Genomic DNA, 24144 nt, shown 5'->3' with positions numbered 1-24144 from the left:
TATCCATCATGAAACCATGAAACTTCACGTGCCCTACTTGCATGGTAATAACAGATGTTCCAAAATGCAAGAGGTATGGAATTGTAAAATATAGTGTTATTTAGTCTGACACTGAAGAACATTTCCCTAAATGGATCAAAGGGACATGATTCTATAGTTAAATGTGATTAGAATAGCTTCAAGAAAATTGTAGTCTATTATCTCCACTTGAAAACCTCCTATTTTATCCACTGATATTAGATCTAGTTAATTTCCATGTCTGAGGCTTCCAGTTTAATGGGCAGAAGATTGCAGAGATTTCCCCAAAATGAGTAATCACTCATACGAGGGAATTTTCTGCTTTCTCTTTAGTATACCTAAGTAATTAAGGTATTCTAAATGGTAAAGTCACCAGCAGTTTGTCAAGCTGGTATTTGAACACTAAAAATGGTTCTTTAGGGGCAACTAGGTGGCGCAGTGGATAGAGCACCGACCATAAAGTCAGGAGGACCTGAGTTCAAATCCGGCTTCAGACCAAACACCTGACACTTACTAGCTGTGTGACCCTGGGCAAGTCACTTAATCCCAATTGCCTAAAAACTAAAAACTTTAAAAAAAAATGTGAATAACCAAAATATCAGAAAGAAATTGGGTAGGTTATTAAGAAGGCCTTTACAAAAGACTGGAAGGCCCCACTCCCCCCTTTAGAAAAGAATTGTGGTTTGTGAAAGTAGTATGTTCACACCACTGGTGAACTGCAGAGGCAGTGAAAGGCATTTAAGGCTTATGAGAATGGCAGGAAGAAATTATTCACTTTAAAAATCAGTATATAAGAGATCCAACTTAACTCTCTTTTCTGTAAGGTAGGCCTTTTGATCTAAGATCAGGCCAAGGGCTTCTAGCTGACAGAAGGTACAGATGACCTTGGAAGATCTGGGTGCAAAAATCTGCTGTTAAGAATAGTTCTACAAACAAGGGAAAAGAGAAAATTGGCTTGATTGATAAGCACTTGCAAGAGTTTGATTGAAGTCCAATACCCATTTCAAGTTGCAGCTTAGTGAGTCTTTCCTGGCTTTTGTGGGAAAGAGGTAAAAAAGCCTCATAGGATGTCTGCAGAACAATGCATCATGGAGGCAAACTTAAAAGGACACAAACAGATTTGGCACCCATTTTCTCAGATATTAATAGTGCCCCCATAAAAGGTAAAGGTCCTGTATCATCACTTTATATAATGTAAGGACTCTATGAGCTAAATGGTCTATTACCCTTCTGAAACACAAGTTGTATCCATTAGACAAGGGAGGGGGAGCACTCCTGGCAGCTGTCCAACACATCATTCACACGGGTTTTTAGTCTCCTAGTGACACTGTCAATGGCTACTGCTGCAGGACCATCTCTAGATGTACATTTGCCCACCAAAACACAGATATTCCTAGTACCCATCAAGATCCTACTCTTTCTCCATTTTCTTTTACTCCATCAAAGACTCTGTCATATTTGGAACTAATTCTCAGATGCAAACCTGGGGAATTCCTTATTGCTCTCATAAGATTTGTTTTCTCTATTCCCTGAAAGGCTGTATGTCCCCTGGTCCTGTGGAGCCCTAGCTGTTTCTAGAAGAGCAACATGAAAATCTTCACACATAAATCATCAACACCTCCCCTCCCTGCCCTACCCTAACTTGTACTAATTAGAAACTATAAACCTTGACACCCTAACAGAAGAGTTTCTAGTGTGAAGATGCTGGTATTAGTTTCCTCTAGTAGAAAGAGATGCTGGATTTGCCATGTGGTGGGTTGAGGACTTTGTTGTGTGAGCTCCACCTGGTGCCCACCTGGGCTCACGGTTGTCAATCTTGAGTTTAGGCTCAGTTTCCTTGGCTCATTCCTCCTTTCCTTTGTCACATTTCTCATCATATTCTTCTCTTGAAGACGGTGTATTCTCGTATCTCTGAGTTGCAATTTTGTGTCCTCACCTTCACATAAGACAATATGATCCTTGGGCTTGTTTAGGTGTGCTAAGGGTGCAGAAATGGTGACTGGAGACTCAAAGATGTCACTGGTCTTCCCACTGAGGGATTCAAACAGTATCGAGCCTACCCAGGGGTAGGCTCTTCAAAGATACCACTTCCTTTGCCTCCTGGAGGATTTGACCTTTTGGGTGTATTCTGAGGTTCCTCGGATGCTCCAAAGATATTAGATGCCATTCTATTTGGTCTACTTGAAGGAATAACTTCTTTTGGAGTTCCAAAGAGATTGCTTGAGTCTCCTCCGGAGTTTCATTACCCTGGAGCTTGGCTTGCCACCCTTGTTCTCCTGCCCCTGGACCATGTTGGCAGCAGCTGCAGCTGGAGCAGCAGTGGTGGTTGTGGCAGACAAAGCAGTGGCTGGGCTCCTTTCACTTTTGAGACCAGCACCATTCCTGCTCCCACTCACCGCCCGGATCTAAGCCGTATTTAACTGATTGGAATTAGCTCTGCTCATTCTGAGGCACAGAATTGCAGCCTCCCCTGGGATGGATTCCTGTCCTACTTACTCCTCTGCAGGATTCAGATTGGACTGGACTTTGAAACAGAGACTGCTGCTGTTTGTTTCTGAATTTGCTTCTCTTAGCCCAGGGTCCAGTAACTACTCCTCACTCTGAACTGCCACCCCCAGGTGCAAGTCCTTCTGCATCCTGCCTTGGATCTATGATCTGGAACCGGGGAGTGAACAACAAAGGTGCCCATTGGCAGAATTTCTCACACCAGTTTCCTGCACCCTTCGGTGTTCTGGTATGGGTCCTTCTCTTGCTCTGGTATACAATCTGGCCTGGGTGCTGGAGTGCTCTGCACACAGCAGCTCCTGCCTAAGGGTACCCCGTCCCCAGTGTCCTCAGACCTCTCTGCCTGTCTTCCTATGCCAACTTGGGCTGAAAAAATTACTTACTATGACTTTGCCTTGGATTTCCTCATTAAGTTTGATCTGGCACATTTTCTGTATCTCTTGGGAGGAGTTTTTGGTGGGGAGTTCTCTCTACTGCTTCCTGCTACTCTGCCATCTTGTCTCTACTTATATCAAAAAACAATTTTTTTTTTGACAAGAATTATTTTTATTTTGACATTTGAATAAGTGTTGACTTCTCAGGACATGGCCTTTGGCATCTTTTCCAGCTTATTCATCAGCTTGTTGCACTGTGCCTTTCTCAGAAACATAGATGCCATTCAAAAATTTTCTGATATCCTTGTTTTTGACTGTGGTGACCTGTTGAATCAGGGCAGCTGAGTTTGATACAAGTTCAATATCATTTCCTTCAAGAATTAACTCATCTTTTTGGGCTTGAGAAACAGCACAAGCAACACCTGGTCTCATGCGCACTCTTTGGATATATTTTTCACCCAAAAAATTTCTTATTTCGACAAGTGAGCCATTCTCTTGAATAACAACATTGATGGGAAAGTGAGCATATACAGACCTCATTTTGTAACAAAAACCTAGGGTAACATCTTTGATCATGTTTTGTACATGACTACAGATTGTGCGTACGGTTGCAGGTTCTTTTCAATTTTCCCACCACTTGTCTACCTGGAGCCTTTTTTCCTTATTTCCATGGAGATTGAACTCAACATTGATATGGTTGAAATCCCTGCCGAGGATTCCTCTGGGCCCCTTCACAATAACTGTCCGACCCTTAAAAGAGATGTCAACATTTTCTCGGATGTCGATGGTCTGTTTGTTTAGAATGGTCTTCATTCTGGTGGTGAATAGGGCAAAGAGCTCAAAATATTTTTTTTAAAAAGTTCACTGGCACCAGGTTAAGAACCCCTGCAAAGTTCTTTCCAACTTAGTCAATCAGCAAGCACTTATTAAACCCTTTTAGGGCCAGTTACTGGGAACACAAAGACAAAAATGAAGGAATTTACATTCTATTGGGTGGGACAATGTATACATTTATCAATATATTCAGAACAAATAAAAGATAAATTCAGGGTGGTTTGGGAGTGAGGGTACTAGAATTAGAGGGAACTAGGAAATGCATTATGTAGAAGTAAAGGCTCGGGAGAGACATACATGGAAGGCCAGTGCAGAGAAAGATTGGGGAGCTAAAGTGAGGGGTGTGAGCAAAAAGAAAAGACCAGTTTGACTGGATTGCTGAGTGTGGGAAGGGGAACAACGTACAGTGAATCCAGAAAGACAGCTGGGGGTCGACTTATAAAGGGCTTTAAAAGCCAAAAAGGAGTTTATATTTTATCCTAAAGGCAGTAGGGAGCCAGTGAAGTTTGTAAGAAGGGAAGCAGCATGGTCAGATTGCATTGACACTTTTGAGAAGAAACTTAAGGCAGAAAGACCAATTAGTCTAGCCAGGAGGTCATGAGGGCCTAACCTAAGGTAGTGGCTGCATGAGTAGAGAAAAGCAATTGGATTGCAAAGATGTGGTGGTGGGTGATAGAAAGGACAAGACATGGCAACTGATTGAATATATAGGGTGAGGAGTTGAGGAGTCTTAACTTTCATGAAGTTTTTACTGAGGCTGTGGCTGTGGGAGACTAGAATGGTGGTACCCTCCGTAGAAATAGGAATGTTTGGTAAAAGGGAGGGTTTTGGGGAAAAGTTTTGGACAACCTGAGTTTAAGATGCCTACAGGATATCCAATTTGAGATATCTCGAACAGTGATTTGAGACTGGTGTTTATGAGGTCGACATGTAAAAGAGATTGAAGAAAGAAAGTAGGGCCCAGGACAGAGTCTTGGAATATACCACCACTTGAGCATGTGGTCAAAAGACAGATTGCAGAGTTGAGTACTGAGTGGGAAGAAAGAAAGTGGAGTCGATGAATGTAGATAGTTTTTTCTAGGAGTTTGATTGGGGGATACAGTAAAATCCCTTTAATCTGGGCACCTCATTTCAGTATTGACATTAAATAATTTGGAGAGCACTCAGAAAGGCAGCCAAGAGGGTCATAGATTTGGATCAGAGAAGGCCCTAAGAGATCGCCTAGTCTAGCTCCTTAATGTCACAAGTAAGGAAGTTTGAAATCTGTATAGGTGAAGTAATTTTCCAAAGTTTACACAGGCAGTGAATGGAAGAGCCAGGATTTTTTTTTCACGGATTATTTTATTGTTTTTGTTATTACTATAATTAATAGTAGATTTCAATTACCCATTTTTCAATTGCCCATTTTTTTCCATTACAGGGGATATATAAGAGTTTGATATACTGCGTTTTATGGATTATATAGCTATTATACTTTTAAGTGTTGTTTTTGAGCAGTTGGCTAGACATACAATTTCATCTTAGTTTTAAAATTATTTTTCACTTAAGCATTAAAAAAAATCAATGTCCCTTCCACTACACTTTCTCCCCCACCTTGAGCAAATTTAAAAAAACAAACCTGAAAAGGAAAGTCCTCAAAACATAGCTGTATAGTATGGCAAAACAAATTCCCACATTACCCATGTCTAAAAACGTGTTTCTTTGCATTTTAAATTTATCATCTCTCTTACAAGAAGTGGTTAGCTTGTTTTATCTTCATTACTTTGGACTTGTTATACGTCTTTTGAGTTTCTTCTGAAACTTTCTATTTTGTCATTTCTCGTGGCACAATGTTGTGTTGGTTTTTTTTTTTTTTAACATTCATATACTACAATTTGTTTAGCCATTCCCAATAGAACAACTCCTTAGTTTCCAATTTTTGGCTGTCATTAAAGAGCTGCTATAAATATTTTTTGTATAATTTATACATATATAGTAAAAATTATTTTTTACACATCCTTTTCCTCTTTCTTTGATTTCTTTGGAATATAGGCTTAGTATTGGTATAGCTGGGTCAAAGGGTAAGCATAGTTTGGTTACTTTCTGTCTGTAGTTCCAAATTGCTTTCCAGAATAGCTGGACCAATTAATTCATAGCTCTACCTAATAATGTATTAATGTGCCTCTTTTTCCCCAGCTCCCTGTCCCCAACATTTGTCATCTTTCTTTTCATCAATCTGATTAGTATAAGGTGGAACCTCAAAATTGCTTTAATTTCCATTTCTCTAATCATTAGTGATTTAGAATATTTTTTATTCATATAGTTGCTGTTAACTTGAATTACTTCCTTAGAAAACTACCTGTTTGTATCCTTAATCCTTTATCTATTGAGGAATGGCAGAGCCAGGGTTCTAACCATTAGCAAAAACCAATATCACAAGTCCATGAGACATTGCGTCCTAACTGGATTTATTACAATAGAAATGAACATTCATGTGGAACCCAAAGTCAGGGCAGAGAGTTCACAATCCATATGGATGTTTGCATATTTGTGATAGTACAACCAGGGAAGGACGGGAAATAGAAATCTCCTTCTACAGGGAAGTGGCATGGGAGGAGAAAAGGTGCAGTAAAGGTGGGAAAAGGACAAAACCCCTCCCAAAGGGAGGAGCAGGGTTCTGGCAAAAGAGGCATTCTTTTTCCTTGGGAACTGCTAGACCATGAAGATAGGAGGGTTTGCTTATCTACAAGAGTCCCAACTACACCAGCAGTTTCTCAGCCTAGTGAAGACTGATGCCTGTCTTGACTCCCAAGGACACACAGGGAGTCCAGCTTAGGGTGCAAACAACAAATTATGTCATCCTTGACACATTCAAGGCCCCATGTGTAGTCTGGGTCCGGTGTTTCTGGAAAATATGGCAACTCAAAAAGACAAGTTCAGGAGACCTCTTAACATTACTTAACATAACCCAAGTCCTCTTATTGCAAAGCTAGAACTCTGTACTACTGCACCTACAGTCAATTCTAGGTCAAGTTATCAAGCATTTATTAAATATTTACTACTTGCAGGCACTGAATTAAGCATTCACCCACAATTATTTAAGTGCCCAATTAATACATTGGCTCTCTAGCGTAGTAGAGCCAATCTGGCTTCATGTCTGGCCTCTGATATAGATGGTTGTGTGACCCCGGGCAAGTCACTTAAGCTATTAGTGCTCTAGACCAGAGTTGTCAAATAATGTGGCCTGAATCATGTGTGGTTTTATATAACCCTATAAACATGTGGTTTTTTTAAGTCAATACCTGACCTACAGGAAACCTTATGTATTGTTTAGTGGCCTCTGTTTCTATTTGACTTTGACACCACCAAACTAGATCAGCTCTCTAAGACTATACAAGCTGCAGATTAGTAGAGGGAATTTCCTCATTTTAAAGCAAAGACCATCAGGTATAATGTGGAGGGAAATACTTGTTCATTTATTGGTTGGATTACATGACCTTTGTGGTCCTTTCTAAGTTTGAGAATTTGTGATCCAGTCGGTCAGCAATATTTATTAAACACTCACTGTATGTACCAGAATTTAGGAGAATGTAAAAGAAGCTGATGGTTATGTGGGTGTTTTCTACTAGCTTTAACCTGATAAGACAGATATTACAAAAATATGTGAGAAAAAAAAATGAGGATTAGCAATTAAATTTTCTGTTTTTTAAAGCCAGATAATATTTAGAGCCGGAAGGAATTTAGAGTTAATTTAATTCACAGTATATGGGGAACTAGGTGGCTCAGTGGATAGAGCGACAAGCCTAGAGTCAAGAAGACCTAAGTTCAACTCTGAACTTACTAGGCAAGTCACTTAACCCTGTTTGCCTCCGTTTCCTCATCTGTAAAATGAGATGGAGAAGGAAATGGCAAACCACTTGGAGAGTTGGACATGACTGAAACGACAACTACAATTATAATCCATAATATAAAAAAGTCTAAAAACAAGTATGTGATGAGAGGAAGCTGGCCTAGGAAAACTGCATGAATCCAAGGGTATTTTAAAAAATGTTGCTAGGCAGGACATGTTTCATGAATTCATTCAAATTCTCAGCGCTATTCATTTGTGTTCATTATCACATGCCTAAACTATTAAACTTCTAGTTTTCTTAGGAATATCAGTTTGTACTTACTAGTTTGAGTTGATATTTTAAAATTTTTCTTTATTATGAATGTAACAAATCAGCAAAAATGAAAATTTTAATACACAAAGAACAGAAGAGCATTGTATATGAAACTAAACTTCTGTTCAGTGCCATTTTAAAGTCTATATTAAATTTAATACAGGAGTAGCAAAACTACCCTGATTCTGTGATCCCTCTGAAATTCCTTCTCCTATCTTCTATGTATTTTTAAAATGTTTTCTTGACACTTTTTCTTTTGTAATGTTTTTGCATCATCACAATCTTCAGTCTTTTCCCCTTCATTAATTATCAACCCCCAAGCCCTTCCTTGTAGCAAATAACTTACCAAGCAAAACAAACCAGTACGTTGAACTTGTTTGAAAATGTGTATCATTCTGTTTTCTAGTCCATCAACAATCAGCCAAGAGTAATTTCTTTTCAAGTCATGATTTTCTGTTTCCTTGGTTAGAGTTCTTAAGTCTTTCAAAGGAACTTTACATTAGGGCAGTCCTTGTGTAAATTGTTCTCCTGGTTTTGCTTACTTTTTTCTGCATGAATTTACACACATCTTTCTAGGTTTCTCTTAAGTTTTTCCCTTTGTCATTTTTGTGGCATGATATTCATTATGTTTACATACTGTTTTTTCTTAGGCAATTTATTAATTGATGGGCCCCCACAGTATTTCCGGTTCTTTGATATCAGTTGATCATTTAATTGAAAAGCTTTTATTAAGTATTAACTATCTACCAGTGTACTAGATACTAGAGACTCAAACTAAATGAATAAAATAATCTTTACTCAAAAAGAGCTTATGTTCTAACTTTTTATTACTTTAAGTACTAAAGTATTCATTTAAATATCTTTGTCTCTTTCACAGTTTTTTCTTATTTAGCTCAGTTTTTTCTCACTTCTCCCACAGAAGTTGTAATTTGATAGGATTAGTTTTCTCAATTTTTGTAAACAATTTAATACTGAAGTTAATTTGTTTCAGATTAATAAAATTCACTCATAAACCCGTTTTCCTTAAAGTTTTTTACTTTGTGAGTTTTCATGACTTATTTAATTTCTTTTTTCTCAAATTTGGTTATAAATTATTTTTCTTCTATTAATCTTCGTGTTTTACATATTTGTAAATACTCATCTCTTTCATTTAAGTTTTAAGTTTTGGTGGCATATAATTGGGCAAAACAGTTCCTGAAATTTACTTCACTTCATTTCCTTTTTATTTGTTATGAGCTCTTTCCATTTTTTGTTTTGTCAATTTGGTTTTCCTTTTTGTTTTTTTTAAGTTTGTCTATTTCTATGTTTTTGTGCTTGAATTTTTTTGCCCCCCCCAAAAAAACACAGCTCCTATAATTTACCTATCAAGTCATAGTGAGGTTTTTTTAATTTCCGTTTTTGTGACTAGTTTGGGTTTTTTTATTTGTTGTTTTTCTGTTACGTTATTGCATGCCCAATTCATTGACTTATTTCTTTCTTTTGTTGATTAAAGTATTTAGAACTATGAATTTTCCCTGTGAGATAGCATTGGTTGCACATACAAAGTTTTGGTATGTTATCTTGTTGTTTTCTTTGAAATTATCTGTTGTTTCTTTGATTTTGTGTTTGACACATTCATCCTTTGTGTTTATATTATTTAGTATCCATTTAAGTTTGACTCTTTTCTTCAAATACTCTATCTTGATTACGATTTTCATCTGGTTGTGACTTATAAAGGATGAGTTTAACATTTATGCTCATTATGCTTGTTTATGTCCAAGCGCGTAGCCAGTTTTTTGTAAAGGTGCCATGTGCAGCTGAGAAAGACACACCCTTGCGTGCAGTTTCTCTCTCATTCCCATTAGTAAGCATCAAAGATCTAACATATGTAACTTTTTGCAAATGTCATTCAAGTACTTCTTTTTATTAGATTTGTTTACATGTGGCATCTTGAGGCCTCCATCTATTACTGTTTTGCATTCTGTTTCTCCCTGTAAATAATTCAGTTAATTTTTCCTTTAAGTACTTAGATCAAGGCTTCTTAACCAACTTTCCTCCCTGTGTTTTTTCTTTCTTCTCTCTTTGCTTCTTTCCTTCCTGAGCACATTCAACACTTATATAGATTCAATTGCAAAATGCTCCTTAAAGAAATAAAGTAGAACTTAATAGCCAGAAGACTATTCAGGACTCATGAGTAGATCATGACAATTTAATAAAAATGACCATGCTACCAAAGCTAATTTGCAGATGTGTTGCTATATCAAACAGATTACCAAAACTCTATTTTATATAGCTAGACAAAATGGTAACATAATTAATTTGAAGGACCAAAGGTTTTAGAATAAGAAAGGAAATAATGAAAAAATTCTAGACCTCAAACCATTTTTAAAGCAGAATCCTTAAAACTATTTGGTACTGGTTAAAAAATAGAAAAGTAGTTCAATTGAATGTACTCATAAGGAAGAATCAGAAATAACTGAACCCAATAACTTAGTGTTTGACAAACCCTCAAACATAAATTATCTAGGAAAGAGATTCCTATTTAATAAGAATTGCTAGGGGCAGCTAGGTGGCACAGTGGATTGAGCACTGGCCCTGAAGTCAGGAGGACCTGAGTTCAAATCCGGCCTCAGAGCAAACACTTGACACTTACTAGCTGTGTGACCCTGGGCAAGTCACTTAACCCCAATTGCCCAAAAAAAAAAAAAAAAAAAAAAATTGCTGGGAAAACTGTAAAGCAGTCTGGCAGAAACTAAGTTTAGATCACTAACTTAAACTGTATTCTAGAATAAATTTTAAATGTATCCATGACATGAATATTAAAGATCATGTCATTAAAAAATGAGAAGAGAAGCAGATCATATACTTTTCACATCCATAGGTAGGAAATAAATTCTTAACCAATCAAGGAATAGATATAATTACAAAAGATAAAAGACTTTTGATTAAATGAATTTGAAGATCAGCTTAGCAAAAATGACAAAACACGGGAACAATCAGTGTTGTAGGGCTCATGGAAAGACTGCATGCTAATGTATTGCTGACAGAGCTGTGGATTTGTTCAGTAATTCAGTAGTGGAGTTTGGAATCATGTAAATAAAATGACTAAAGTATCGATGTAAGGTATATGCTGTAAGGAGGTCACTGACAAAAAGAAAGGTATAAACCAGAATATTTAGTATAGCACTTTTTGTGGTAGCAGAACTAGAAACAATAGATTCTCAACAGTTGGGGAATGATCAAACAAATTGTGGTACATAAATATAATGGAATATTCCCATGCTGTAAGAAACAGTGATTATGTTTAACATAGAGAAACATAGAAAGACATATACAAACTGATTCAAAATGAAGTATAATTAAATAATGACTACAAAACTGTCGATGTAGCTACTTTAATATATTTTTTAAGCTGGTACCAAATTTTTTACTATTTTATTAAGAATTTATTACCTTAAAGTAAGGTGAGTTGTTCGTACATTAAGTGTATACAATTTATTTTCTTCTGTCTTTACAGAAATGTGGATTTTCAGAACTTTATTCATGGCAAAGAAAAAGAGATATAAAGGAAGAATTTTGTCTTCATGATGGACCACCATATGCTAATGGCGAAGCTCATGTTGGTCATGCTTTAAATAAGGTATTTATAATTTTTGATCTACTTATTGATCTTGTGTCCTTCAAAGATTTTCATGGTTTTTCCTCTGAAAAATATATTTTCAACTCATCAAAGATGTGTTATAGTTATGTACCCTAAAATTGTAGTTTGATGCCTCATTATGTTGTGGGGATATTCTAGAGCTCTCAGAAGCTGTTGCAGGAAAGCACAGTCTTAGGCAGGTTGTACCAATTTGGAAAAACTTTGAATATAGGCTCTTTATAAACAAAGAAACTTAGTGGAATTTTTTTTTTTTTTGACAAGGCAATTGGGGTTAGTGACTTGACCAGAGTAATACAGCTAGTAAGTGTCAAGGTCTGGCGTCTGGTCTGAGACCGGATTTGAACTCAAGTCCTCCTCATTCCAAGCCCGAACCTCTATCCACTGCACCATCCAGCCGCCCAATTTAGTAGAAATTTTAAAGCAAAAGTAAAGCTAAATTTTAGAATACCAGAATTGAAAGGACCCTCCTTTTACAGATAAAGAAACAGACTTTAAGACATGAGATGTCGTCTCTGTTGTCAAATAGCTAGTTACAGAAAAATCCATGACTCGAATCCAAGTCCTTTAGTTTCAGACCCGATGTTGTCTTCCATTACACTGGACTAGTATAGTTCCCTTACCACTCAGTTCCTCCTCTTCTTCTCGTGTTGCTTGTAATGTCTTTTGTATAGGTACTTTTCCGCCTGTACAAGAGGTAACAGTACTTATTTCGCAATTGCTGGTAATACCAAAATTAATTGTCTGAAATAAAAAGGAACTGAGGACTGAGCATTTCATGATTTAATTTGTAAAACTAACATTTGCGTATTTTACCAGGTCATCTGACTCCTCAGATGTTAGAGACAAGGAGTGATTTATGGAGCTGATTTTTATAACAGAAAAGAGGAATAAAATAAAAATTACAGAAACTTGTTTTGAATGTAATTCAGTTGGACGGGGCAGGTCATCCGACTAGTTATCTCCTCCCAGCCTTTCTTAATCCTACACCAGAAGTCCTTGCCTTAGAGGTGGTACCTTTTGTAACCAGAAATGCTACTTTAAGGGGCCCCGTAGATCTTCTAGAAGTGGAAACTTGCTTCAGAGAGTCCAGGAGAAGAAGGTATTGTGACTGGGAAAGAAGAACTTGTGGTTGGTGGTTGATAAGCTAGCAGTCAACCCCCATCCTCCCAGCTGCCAGAAGGGGAAACTTAACTTTAACTTAACCTTTGGTCAACCCCTCCCCCCATCCCCCCCTTTCTCTGGCTACTAGAAAGGGGAATTTAGCCTTTAAAAAAGCCTTAAAATCCTATGATTATTTTATTCTCTAAATTATATGCTACTAAATGGTAAAGTCTTATCAGTCTCATATTCACTGAATCTATAGGTAACCTAGACCTAAGAGACTATCTGTGTTAGTCTGGCTTAGTTTAGGACTAGCTTTTCCTAGAGAAGGGAGTAATCCTATAATCAAACTAAAAATAAATCAAAATAACCAATACTAACTGATTTCCTTTTCAGCAACAATCACAAAGGGATGCTGCACTTGCTTGTGCCAGGGGCTCATGGCACTATGGCTCTCTGTGTTTCACTTCTAAGAATATAAGGTGAGCTGTGTTTTTAAAAGACACAACTGTTAAAAATTTCACCTTATATTCAGGTCATTGTGGTCAGTGTCCTACATTACTATATTCTCACTATAATTTTTTGTTAAAATTACATAATGAGGATAATAGGGGATAGATGTAGGGACTGGACCTGTGCTCCATTTTGAGGTTTCTGAAAGGCAGCTGGAGATTCGAGGACCACAAGTCAGCAGAGAAGTTGGGGAAAAATAGGTGGAGTTGAAATCAGCATCGAGATGCTAATTAAATCTGGGGAAACTGATGAGTTCACGTAGTGACTTGAATCAAGGGAGAAGAGAAGGTGGCTCAGGAAAGAACCATGGAGGACACCTAAGGTTAGAGGGAATGATCTGGATGAGTATCCAGCAAGAAAAAGAAACGAGAAAGCGTGGTCAGATAGGTAGGAGGAAAACCAGGAAAGAAAGTGTCCTGAAAACCTAGAGAGAAAAGAATATCAAGGAGGAGAGAGTGATCAACAGTGGCTGCAAAGAGGTCAAAAAGAATGAGTGTTGAGAAAAAGCCTTTGGATTTAGCAGTGAAGAAATCATTGGTAACTTTGGAGAGAGCAGTTTAGGTGGAATGATAATGTCTGAAGCCAGATCTAAGAAGAGAAGAAGTAGAAGGAACCAGTTATAGATGACTTCCTCAAGGAGTTGAGCCATGAAAAGTAACAAGAATGAATGGATCAAATAAGAATTTTGGGGGGGAGGGGCTTTTTTGTGAGGCAATTGTAGTTAAGTGACTTGCCCAGGGTCACATATCTAATAAGTGTCGGGTGTCTGAGTCTGGATTTGAACTCAGGTCCTCCTGACTGCAAGGCCAGAGCTCTATCTACTTCGCCACCTAGCTGCCTTCTGAGAATTTTTTTGTATGAGGGAGGAAAGCAGCCAGTGGACAGGAAGAGATTAAAGGTTAATGAAAACGTGGAAATAAGATGAGTGAATACCTGACTCTTAGCTTATTTTGGGGGGGGGAGCCCTAGGCAATGGGTTAAGTGACTTATCCAGGGTCACACAGCTAGTAAGTGTCAAGTGTCTGAAACCGGATTTGAATGCAGGTCCTCCTGACTCTAGGGCTGGTGCTCTATCCACTGCGCCACCTAGCTGCCGTAATACCTGACTCTTAGGACTTTTATACCTTTACTCCAGTTACATCCCTACACTGGAGACACCTCCATCCCTGTTGTCTCCTCTTCCGCTTAGTGAATTCTTCCCTGAATCCTCCATTTGAGGAAGTACCCCTGATAACTGTACTCACTTCTGCTTTTTGGTGAGGCAAAGTTCATTTTGTTGTTGTTGTTGTTTGTTTGTTGCTAGGCAGTGGGGTTAGGTTACTTGCCCAGGGTCACACAGCTAGTAAGTGTCAAGTGTCTGATTTTTACTCAGGTCCTCCTGACTCCAAAGCCAGAGCTCTATCCACTGTGCCACCTACCTGCCCCAACTGTACTCACTTCTAACCAGGCACATTTCCTAACCCTTCAGCCTTTCCCATGGTACCTTTCTCCATTTCTCTTCACCCTGCCTTCAGCTCCTTTGTTAAGGATTATCATTCCCTTCCCCACTTACCTCCTTTTCACCCCCCTTCCCCATTAGAATGTAGACCTCTTGAGGGCTAGGGCTAGCTTTCCTTTTGCTTGTGTTTGTATTCCCAGCACTTATCATAATGCCTGGCACATAGTACACATTTAATAATAAATGTTTTAACTAAAAATCCCTCTTATTGTAACAATAGAGGGGGCAGGTCTGCTTAAGAGGATGGGATGGAATGGGATCACTTGTGCATATCATCTCTATGGGTGAGACTGGGAAGGAATTGATAGTGGGGAAAGGTATCTAAGCGAGAGGAGATGTTAATTTATACTTTTAACGTTATACCAACCAAACTATCAAAGGAATACTTTACAGAACTTGATAAAATAATAATAAAATTTATTTGGAGAAACACAACAATGTAGACTATGAAGAGGAAGTCAAAGAGCAATAGAACTTCCATACCTCAAACTATTCTATAAAGCAGCAGTCATCAAAACCATTTAATATTGGTTAAAAAATAGAGAAGTAGATCAATGAAACAGTATAGATATGGGTAAATCAGAAACAGTGGAACTCACCCCAGTGTTTAATAAACCAGAAAGCATAAATTACATAAGAAAGAAGTCTCCATTTGATAAAAACTTGTGGGAAAACTGGATAACAGTCTGACAGAAATTTGGCTTAGACTAATCTTTATACCGTATTCTGGGTGGTACGGGGTGTTCAGAGAAGACTAGTACTTAGGCTGCCAAGCCTAGGGCTGCTTTACAGCTTTGGTGTCCAACTGCCACCCAACCCATCTTTGGCTCCAAGAAGCTATAGCATGCTCAGCGGCCACACCCCAGTAAAACCATCTCAGCAGATGGGCTAAACCAGGTTGAAGTTAACCAACAGACCTCAAACCCATCACTGATTAGGGGGGTGTCTACCCCAAGTATGTGAAGACTTCCCTGGCAGAATAGGTAGATGTGAACAACTTGTTCCAATGAGCCATGAAAGCGGCGGACGCAATCACCATGGAGCACTTAGAGCTTGGTTAGACACTGAAGACACCAAGGTCATCCACTGCATTCCAGGTCATTGCCAGTTGCCTTGACATTTGTCTTGCCACTGGACTTCAATGACTCTGGAAGAGAGAGTGAGGCTGATGACTTTGTGCAGTCTGCCCCACTTAAATACAGTTTATGCTTGAGTCAAAAGACATCACTCATACCCTTTTACCATTTACTATTTCATTATTTTACTCCTACTCAAAGTCCTGTGGTGATAGACAAATGACAACATAGCAGGTGTGGATACACTGTGTAGTCACAACCCTGCATATAGGTGGCCCAGGCCATAGGGATTGTCTTCTCACTGGACCGAGGCAGCAATAATAAAGCAGGGAATTGGCAGGACATCTGAGTAGCCTTTTTTAAGGATTGTACTGCTTACCTCCTGGCATAAGGAAGGACCTAGAAAAGGTGCCCTAAGAATTGCCTGCTTCACGTAACCCACCCTGGCCTGTTTACTGAGGAAGGCAGAAATCCTACCCTATGGTCAAAACACACAAAAATTGTACAAAAACTTTTGTGAAGATGATTTCACTCACCATTGGTACATAGAATGTGTGCATACTTATGGATAACAAGAAATCCAGTAGACCTGAAAGAGGAACAACTCTTCTTTCCAGAGAACTCAGCAGATATTGCATCCTGATAGCACCCCTGAGTGAAAAAAGGCCAGCTTGCCAAAGTCAGAGCTGGGTATTTTTCATAAGCTGTGGGTAAGACATTTGGGGTTTTTTTATTTTTTAATTTAGTTTTTTTTTTTTTAAGTTTTATTGATATGTTTAGTTTTTACACTACAGATTTCTTCCACTTCATGAATGATCTCTTATAACAAAGCAAAACAATTAAGTAAAACTAATAAAACAGTGACCTTATCTGAGAGCTCATACATTTCATGTATGTGGGCTTCCCTCATTTCTGTATTTTGAAAAAATTAACAGAAATCCATTTTTTCTCCTAAGCCCTACCCCACTGAGAAAAAATCCAAATTTAAAAAATATAAATGGGGGCAGCTAACTGGTACAGTGGATAGAGCACTGGCCCTGGAGTCAGGAGGACCTGAGTTCAAATGTGGCCTCATAAACTTACTAACCGTGTGATCCAGAACAAGTTACTTAACCATGATTGTTCTCCCCCCCCCAATAAATAAATATGCATAGCTAAAGAAAAAATTCCGTAAATGAACGTGTACAAAAATATATATGTATCATTCTGCATCCTGTATCTGTCACTTTGTTTCATCTTTGGTCCTTTAGAATCATGATGTCAAATTCATATAGAAAGAGGGGGTCATCAAACCACATACAGTATAAGGATCCCTGTGGACTGCCATAATGACTTAGACAAAGACATATTTATATATTTCTTTTCTTATTAGTATATCAACACATTAAAATCATATAGAAATTACATTTTAATCTGGTTCTGGCCTCACTGGGGGTTGTAGTAGGCAGCATAATGCCAGCCAGTGGAATGTTTGACATCTCTGCTCCTGATTCATGAGTGGTTATTGCATCAGTCATAGTTTTTAGAGCTTTCAGAGTTGTTTGTTTTTACAAGGTTGTTAGAGTATAAATTATTCTCCTGATCTAGTCATTTCATTTTTCATCAGTTTACACAAGTCCTGGAAAGTGTTCATTTTTACAATATCGATGTTACAGTATAAATTTTTTTGATTCTTCTTAACTTCACTCTGTGTCATTTCATTTGTCTTTCCATTTCTTTTTTGAAATCATCTATTTCCTCATTTTTTCTTTTTTTTCTTTTCTTTCTTTTTTTTTTTTTTTTTTAGGTGAGGCAATCAGGGTTAAATGACTTGCCCAAGGTCACACAGCTAGTACGTGTCAAGTGTTTGGTCTGAGGCTGGATTTGAACTCAGGTCCTCCTGACTTCAGAGCTGGTGCTCTCTCCACTGCACCACCTAGCTGCCCCTTATTTCCTCATTTCTTACACACAATAATACTTTATCACATTCATATACCATAACTTATTTGACTGTTGCAAATTGATGGACATTCCCTTGGGTTCCACTTTTTCACTACCGTCAGAAGAAGTGCTATAATTACTTTTGTGTATAAAGGACTTTTTCCATTTTCTTTGGTATCTTTTGGGTGTCGGCCTAGCAGTGGTAATGCTGGATCAAAAGGCACACGCACACGGGCTGATAGGCATTGGTAGATAGAATTTCTTCATTTCTTGTTACTAATAAAATCACATTTTCTCACTGTCTGCCTATATTAAATAAACATTTCTTTATTACATTATGCAATGAAGCTGGTCTTGAAGTCTGGACAAGCTGTGGTGTAGACCAGCAAATTTTTTTGTGTTTTTTGTCTGTTATTACTCTTTAAACCATCTCTTAGAGGGAGTTGGGGAAGAGAATAAGTATTTATAGAATGTCTACTGTGTGCCAGGCACTATGCTAAGCACTGTACAGACATGCTGATTTGCTCCTCACAGCAACCCTACAAGGTGGGTGCTGTAACTATCCCCATTTTTACAGTTAAGGAAACTGAGGCAAACAGGTAAAGTTACTTGTCTAGGGTCACACAGCTCATAATGTGTCTAAAGCTGGATTTGAACTCAGGTCTTCCTGATTTTAGCCCAGCACTCTATCCACTGAGCTACCTAATTGATCTGTATATTCCCCTAACTATGTGAGCTACAACATTCAGTAGGTTTACATCTGCGTTGTAGAAGGAATTCCCATGTGGATAAAATCATAGATATTTGAAGTATTGATGTACAAATTTATTTTCACATTTATATGATAACATTGTATCCATAGATTTAAAGATTTAAGCATTAGTTACAATTACATTTAAGTGGAGCTCGTAATTTTTTGGTTTTTTATAGATCTTGAAAGATATAACCAATCGATTCCAAATGATGAGAGGTTCAAAGGTGCATTTTGTGCCAGGTTGGGATTGTCACGGATTGCCCATTGAATTAAAAGCACTTTCAAAACTTGGAGAAAAAGCTCAGAATCTTTCACCAATGGAAATTAGAAAGACAGGTAAATTTTCTGTGTTTTATGAGTTTAAATAATGGCAAAGATACTTGATCGAATACACTGCTTTCTAGTTTTTTTTTTTAAATTACCCTCTTTTTATTAATATTTTCTATTTTCATATCACCTTAGTATGTCAATTTATCCGTTTTCTACTCTCCTAACTAGCCAACTATCCCATGTAATAGTTTAAAAAAAGATGAAAAAGTTCAGCAAAACAATTTTACGCATTGATCCTGTCTGACAGTACAATCAGTTCTATAAAATGACATAAGCATTTCTAATAAATCACTGCGTCCTATGCAAAATTACACAGTAAAAATCACAAAGCTGATGGGAAAATTAAAAAAAACAACAACTTTGTTAGTGATTTATTAAAAGAAGATAGGAGCCTAACAAAAAGATCAGCACAGATTTAGACATATTAAATAATTAACAAATATATAAGTACTGCTTTTAATAGTAGCTGTGTCTATGGCTTTGGATTACTGCTTGGCCTTGTGTCCCAGTTCCCTGGATACAGTTGACAACTTTGAAAGATCTGCCTCAGCCACAACTCTGCGATGGAATGACCATTGTGGGTGCAGACCAGCCTTCTTTTGCTTATAGCTTTTTCAGCACCAGAAGATACACAATAAATATGAGATTTTAATTTGAGATAGTGGAAGTATTGTAGGAAGACTTGCAACTTGGGAGTTATTGTGAAGTGGTGCACTTTTCTGCATTCTCACTGATGAAATTGAGCATAAGCAAACTCATAATCCAAGTTATGCTTAATTTATTCCCCAATATATTATGTCGGAATAAATTTGCATTTTCAAAACAAAGGTTATAGCAGAACTGACTGTATGTGCAATAGTCTAAAAGTGAATTTTCTAGACATTTCTGAATTTTTTTTTTTCTTTAAGGCAATTGGGGTTAAACGACTTGCCCAGAGTCGCACAGCTAGTAAGTGTCAAGTATTTGGTCTGAGGCCGGATTTGAACTCAAGTCCTCCTGACCTCAGGGCCGGTGCTCTATCCACTGCACCTAGCTGCCCCTGGGCCTTATTTTTAAAACTATAGTTTCCCCCACTCATCTAAAGTACAGTGAAATCTCCCAGATACATTTTTTTCCTCAAAAAAAGTTGTTTTTTGTAAAATGTATTATATTTTCCAGGAAGTGTAGGCTTATTGAATCAGAGCTTTGGGATCTGATCAGGATCTCTAACTGTTGGATATCGAAAGAAGGAATTTAAAAACCTGTATAACTGTGTTCACATTTAGCCCTGTCTTCTAATTGCTTGAACTTGATATTTCAACGAGTAGTTTTATTTCTAATTCTGTAAACCAAAAGCAAGCTTAAATTTTTAAATTAAACTTTCACATTCTCCTTTCTCCCATCTGAGAGTGTGGATGAAATCTCTTGCTTATGTGAGGAGTAAACAAGAAAAAAACCCACATAAAATTATGCAGTTATTGGTTGTGTATCATGATTTTTTTTTTCTTGCACAGAATAATCCTTTTCAAAGATAGGAGATTAGATCAGTTATCTTAGTTCTTTCATTATGTATATTGAAATGGGTAATAAATGCCACTGGTTTGTACAAACTAAAAAGAAACCATAACAAGGAAGGAGATACACTATAGAAATTATTTATCTTCCCCTCTAACTTGCTTTCCTTTGCTAAATGTTTAGTGGCCTCTCTGTGATTTCAGTGTCACAGCACTGATTTACAAATCAGATCTGTACTAACATGTATGCTAACAGTATGTAATCTTCGACATTTTGGAGAATACATACTTAATACAGGTTTTAAGAACTTGATTGAATGTGTGTGTGTGTGTGTGTGTGTGTGTGTGTGTATTTTACATATATATATAATATATATATATACACACACAAACATTTTCTTTTTAAGAATTAGTTATCTTTTTCAGCCAGAGCATTTGCAGAAGCAGCTATTGAAAAACAGAAGTCTGCATTTATTCGTTGGGGTGTAATGGCGGACTGGGATAATTGCTACTATACATTTGATGGAAAGTATGAGGCCCAACAAATAAAAATGTTCTATCAAATGTATGCTAAGGTATATTTATTTGAACAATTTTTAAACATTTTAAAGTGTGTGTCACAAAAATACTGTTTTAATGTAATTTTATCTTCTACAGGATTTGATATATAGAGCTTATAAACCTGTATTTTGGTCTCCTTCAGCAAGGTATGTTTAATCAGTGAGCAGTAAACGGGGACAGTTTTTGAGTGAGTTCAAAGCATTGATTTGTTAACTTAATGTTTTAAAAAATTTTAGGACTGCATTAGCTGAAGCTGAACTTGAATATAATCCTGAGCATGTCAGTCACTCTGTATATGTCAAGTTCCCACTCTTGAAACCTCCTTCCATGCTAGCGTCTGTCTTAGGTAAGATCTATTGTAGTCCTTTTGTTATAAATATGGCATTGGGATATTTACTGTTCCCTTACCGTAGCCTGTGATTTTTCTTGCCTTTGTACTTTTTTTAATTCATGTTCTTCTATATGCTTAGAAAATCCCCCCCCCCCCCCACGACTCTTTCAGTTGAAATCTTACGTATTTTTAAGACCTTGTTAAAATATTATCTTTTCTCTTTCTGTCATCTGGAACTGAAGTCTTAAACATTTTATACTTGATTCATATGTTTGTACTTTCTAGATTTATTTATATAAATGTATATATCTTTTATACCTTTAGATTGGGGCAAAGACTATTCTGTTTCCCAGTTCTCTTTGTCCTCTTCTCCTTCCTCCAATCCTCCCAAGTGCACAGCAGGATACTCTACATTACAGTAGGCATGTAGTATACTGTTTATTGAGCCACTCATAACACATTTCTATCTCTCCTACAGATAGCTCATTGCCTGTTAGTGCAATAATCTGGACCACACAGCCTTGGACTATTCCTGCCAATCAGGCTGTCTGCTACATGCCAGAATCTAAGTATGTGTTGGGATTTTTTGTTTTATCCATATTTGGTAGTAACACATTTAATGTCTAAAATCTTGAAAGCTAGTAGATACTATCCTGGTGACAACACAAACTTGATTAGATTTATTTAATTTCTTATAATTTTGTAAGTTTTCTGCTTAGCTATTTCCTTTGAAATTGTTATTACGAAGGGATAGGGAAAAGACCTGGACCTGTGATTTCATTAGTTATAGGAAACTCTCCTGTGAAGCAGCCTGCCTTTTCCTAGTACAGGTCAGCGCTTCCTCTGCAACTCTGAATCTGGAAGGATTTGCTTAGAGCACAGATGTCAAACGTACAGCCCCAGGCCTTCTAATGCTCCACAACCCTTCCCAGGGTGCTCCATCTAGATTACAATGGAATTGGCAAATATTTAACAAAATAAAAACATAAGAAAACATGGGTAACCTTACATTTTAATTTACATTTTACATTACATTTAAAAACTAAGTCAATAAGTGGCCCACAGGGATTCATATGTACTGAATGGTGACTCCTGCTTCTCTTGGAGTTTGACACTGCTGACCTGGAGCACTGAGAGGTTAAGTGACTTCCTGAGTTATATACGCAGTATGTCAGAGCCAGGCTTGAGCCCTAATTATCCTGGCCCTGAGGTTGGAGCTCTCTCCTCTGAGAAGCTAGGCAGCAATGCAAATGTTATGTATATTAGGGAAAGATTGGGAGTTAGTTTCTTGTCTAGAGTCCTTTTAAGAATTCCTTTTTAAGGCTGTATCCCAAAGATATCATAAAAATGGGAAAAGGACCCACATGTACAAAATATTTATAGCAATTCTTTTTGTGGTGGCAAAGAATTGGAAATTGAGGGGATGTCTGAGAGTTGGGGAGTGGCTGAACAAGTTATGGTATAGGAATGTAATGGAATATTGTGCTATAAAAAATGATGAGCAAGCAGACTGCAGAAAAACCTGGAAAGACTTGTATGGACTGATGCTGAGTGAAGTGAGCAGAATCAGGAGAACGTTGTACACAGTAACAGCCACGTTGTGCAATGACTAACTTTGACAGACTTAGCTCTTCTCAGCAATGCAAGGATCTAAGACATCTCCAAAGGTTTCATGATGGAAAATGCTATCCACATCCAAGAAAGAACTATGAAGTTTGAATGCAGATCGAAGCATACTATTTGCTCTTTTTTGTCTTCTGTTTTGTTTTCTTTCTTCTTTCTTTTGGTTCCATGGTTATAATTCTTTTTTACAACATGACTAATGTGAAAATATATTTAACAGGAATATGTATGTAGAGCCTATATCAGATTGCACATAGTCTTAGGGAGGAAGGTGGGGAGGGGGAGGGGAAGACAATTTAAAATTCAAAAGCTTATGGAAGTGATTGTTAAAAACTAACAATAAATAAATAAATAAATAAATGCAGAATTCCTCTTTAAGTTGGTTCCAGTATGCTAAGCATAGACATATCAGTGACTTCTTGTTTTATTACTACTAATAGATTTTTAATATTTCACTCTAGGTATTCCATCGTCAAATGTGCCAACTCTGGAGAATTTTATATACTGGCTGCTGAAAAAGTATCATCTATAGCTGCTCTTTTGGGAACAGAATTTGAGGTTATTTCAACATTTTTAGGTAAAGATTAATAAATAATTGGAACATGTTTTATCAGTTACATAAAATATTGATTTAAATATAGTGCTTTGCTTCCTACTTTTAAAAAATGATAGACATTACCTTTCTGTTCTAGCAGCTTGGCTTTTAACAGGAGGGAGTGATATTTAAAAAGAACATACATTAGGTGTATGTAAAATACAGAAATATTGATAAAAATTATATGCCTATTTACATAATTGATGAAGTTTCTTAAAATATCCATATAATGTACATACATACACATGTGTGTGTTTGTACACACACTGCTGAAAACTTGTTCAATACTTTTGAGGAGAAATTACAATTTTGAGAGTCAGAATTTTGATTGTGGGGAAAATGGATGAGTTCTCGAAAGCATACCACAAGCATCTTCTATCAAATGATACAACCAAATCATAAGTAACTTTAATTTGGAAGTTTCAGCTCAGAAGACCAAAAGAGTTGGTGACCTTATAGAGTAGATAAAATACAAATAGTACTGGATAACATCTAAAGACTGGTGAATAATAATTCTTAGAAGACTAGAAAAAAATCTGTGTCACGGTTTTAAAAAAACTAGTCTCAAAAACCTTACATGAATAACTGGGAAAATGAAAGGGACTAGACTAGAAGATGTGACATCTTCAGAAAAAAGAAAGATGAAAACTTTATTCAATTAAAGTAACTATGTGAGTCACTAAATATGATGTCAGATGCCTTGAAATTAATTATTCATTAAAGAATTTGAGGATAACAAATAATCAGGTATTTTTTAAATATATGAAAGGCAGTACAAATAATGAGCAGAAAATCAATTAGAAATTCATTGAGGTCTCATGATTATCATTTTAAAA

General features: G+C 37.1%; 1 protein-coding gene and 2 pseudogenes across 1 annotated transcript in view; 1 reads left to right on the top strand and 2 right to left on the bottom strand.

The window, feature by feature from the left end:
- Positions 1-24144, top strand: part of LOC114049892 (isoleucine--tRNA ligase, mitochondrial-like) — an 80547-nt gene that overhangs the window by 3122 nt on the left and 53281 nt on the right. The window contains exons 2-8 of the mRNA XM_027871341.1: positions 11370-11492; positions 18552-18711; positions 20625-20773; positions 20856-20905; positions 20996-21105; positions 21569-21659; positions 23175-23290. Of these exons, the coding sequence (XP_027727142.1) occupies positions 11370-11492; positions 18552-18711; positions 20625-20773; positions 20856-20905; positions 20996-21105; positions 21569-21659; positions 23175-23290 (799 nt within the window). The remainder of the gene's footprint in view (positions 1-11369; positions 11493-18551; positions 18712-20624; positions 20774-20855; positions 20906-20995; positions 21106-21568; positions 21660-23174; positions 23291-24144) is intronic.
- LOC114049895 lies at positions 1739-2309 on the bottom strand (annotated as a pseudogene).
- LOC114049894 lies at positions 3110-3710 on the bottom strand (annotated as a pseudogene).

The sequence above is a fragment of the Vombatus ursinus genome, unplaced genomic scaffold (assembly GCF_900497805.2).
Source record: "Vombatus ursinus unplaced genomic scaffold, bare-nosed wombat genome assembly UNPS02014798.1, whole genome shotgun sequence".
Lineage (NCBI taxonomy): Eukaryota > Metazoa > Chordata > Mammalia > Diprotodontia > Vombatidae > Vombatus > Vombatus ursinus.
The sequence above is the reverse complement of the archived record's forward strand: the minus strand, read 5'-3'. Positions and strand labels throughout refer to the sequence as shown.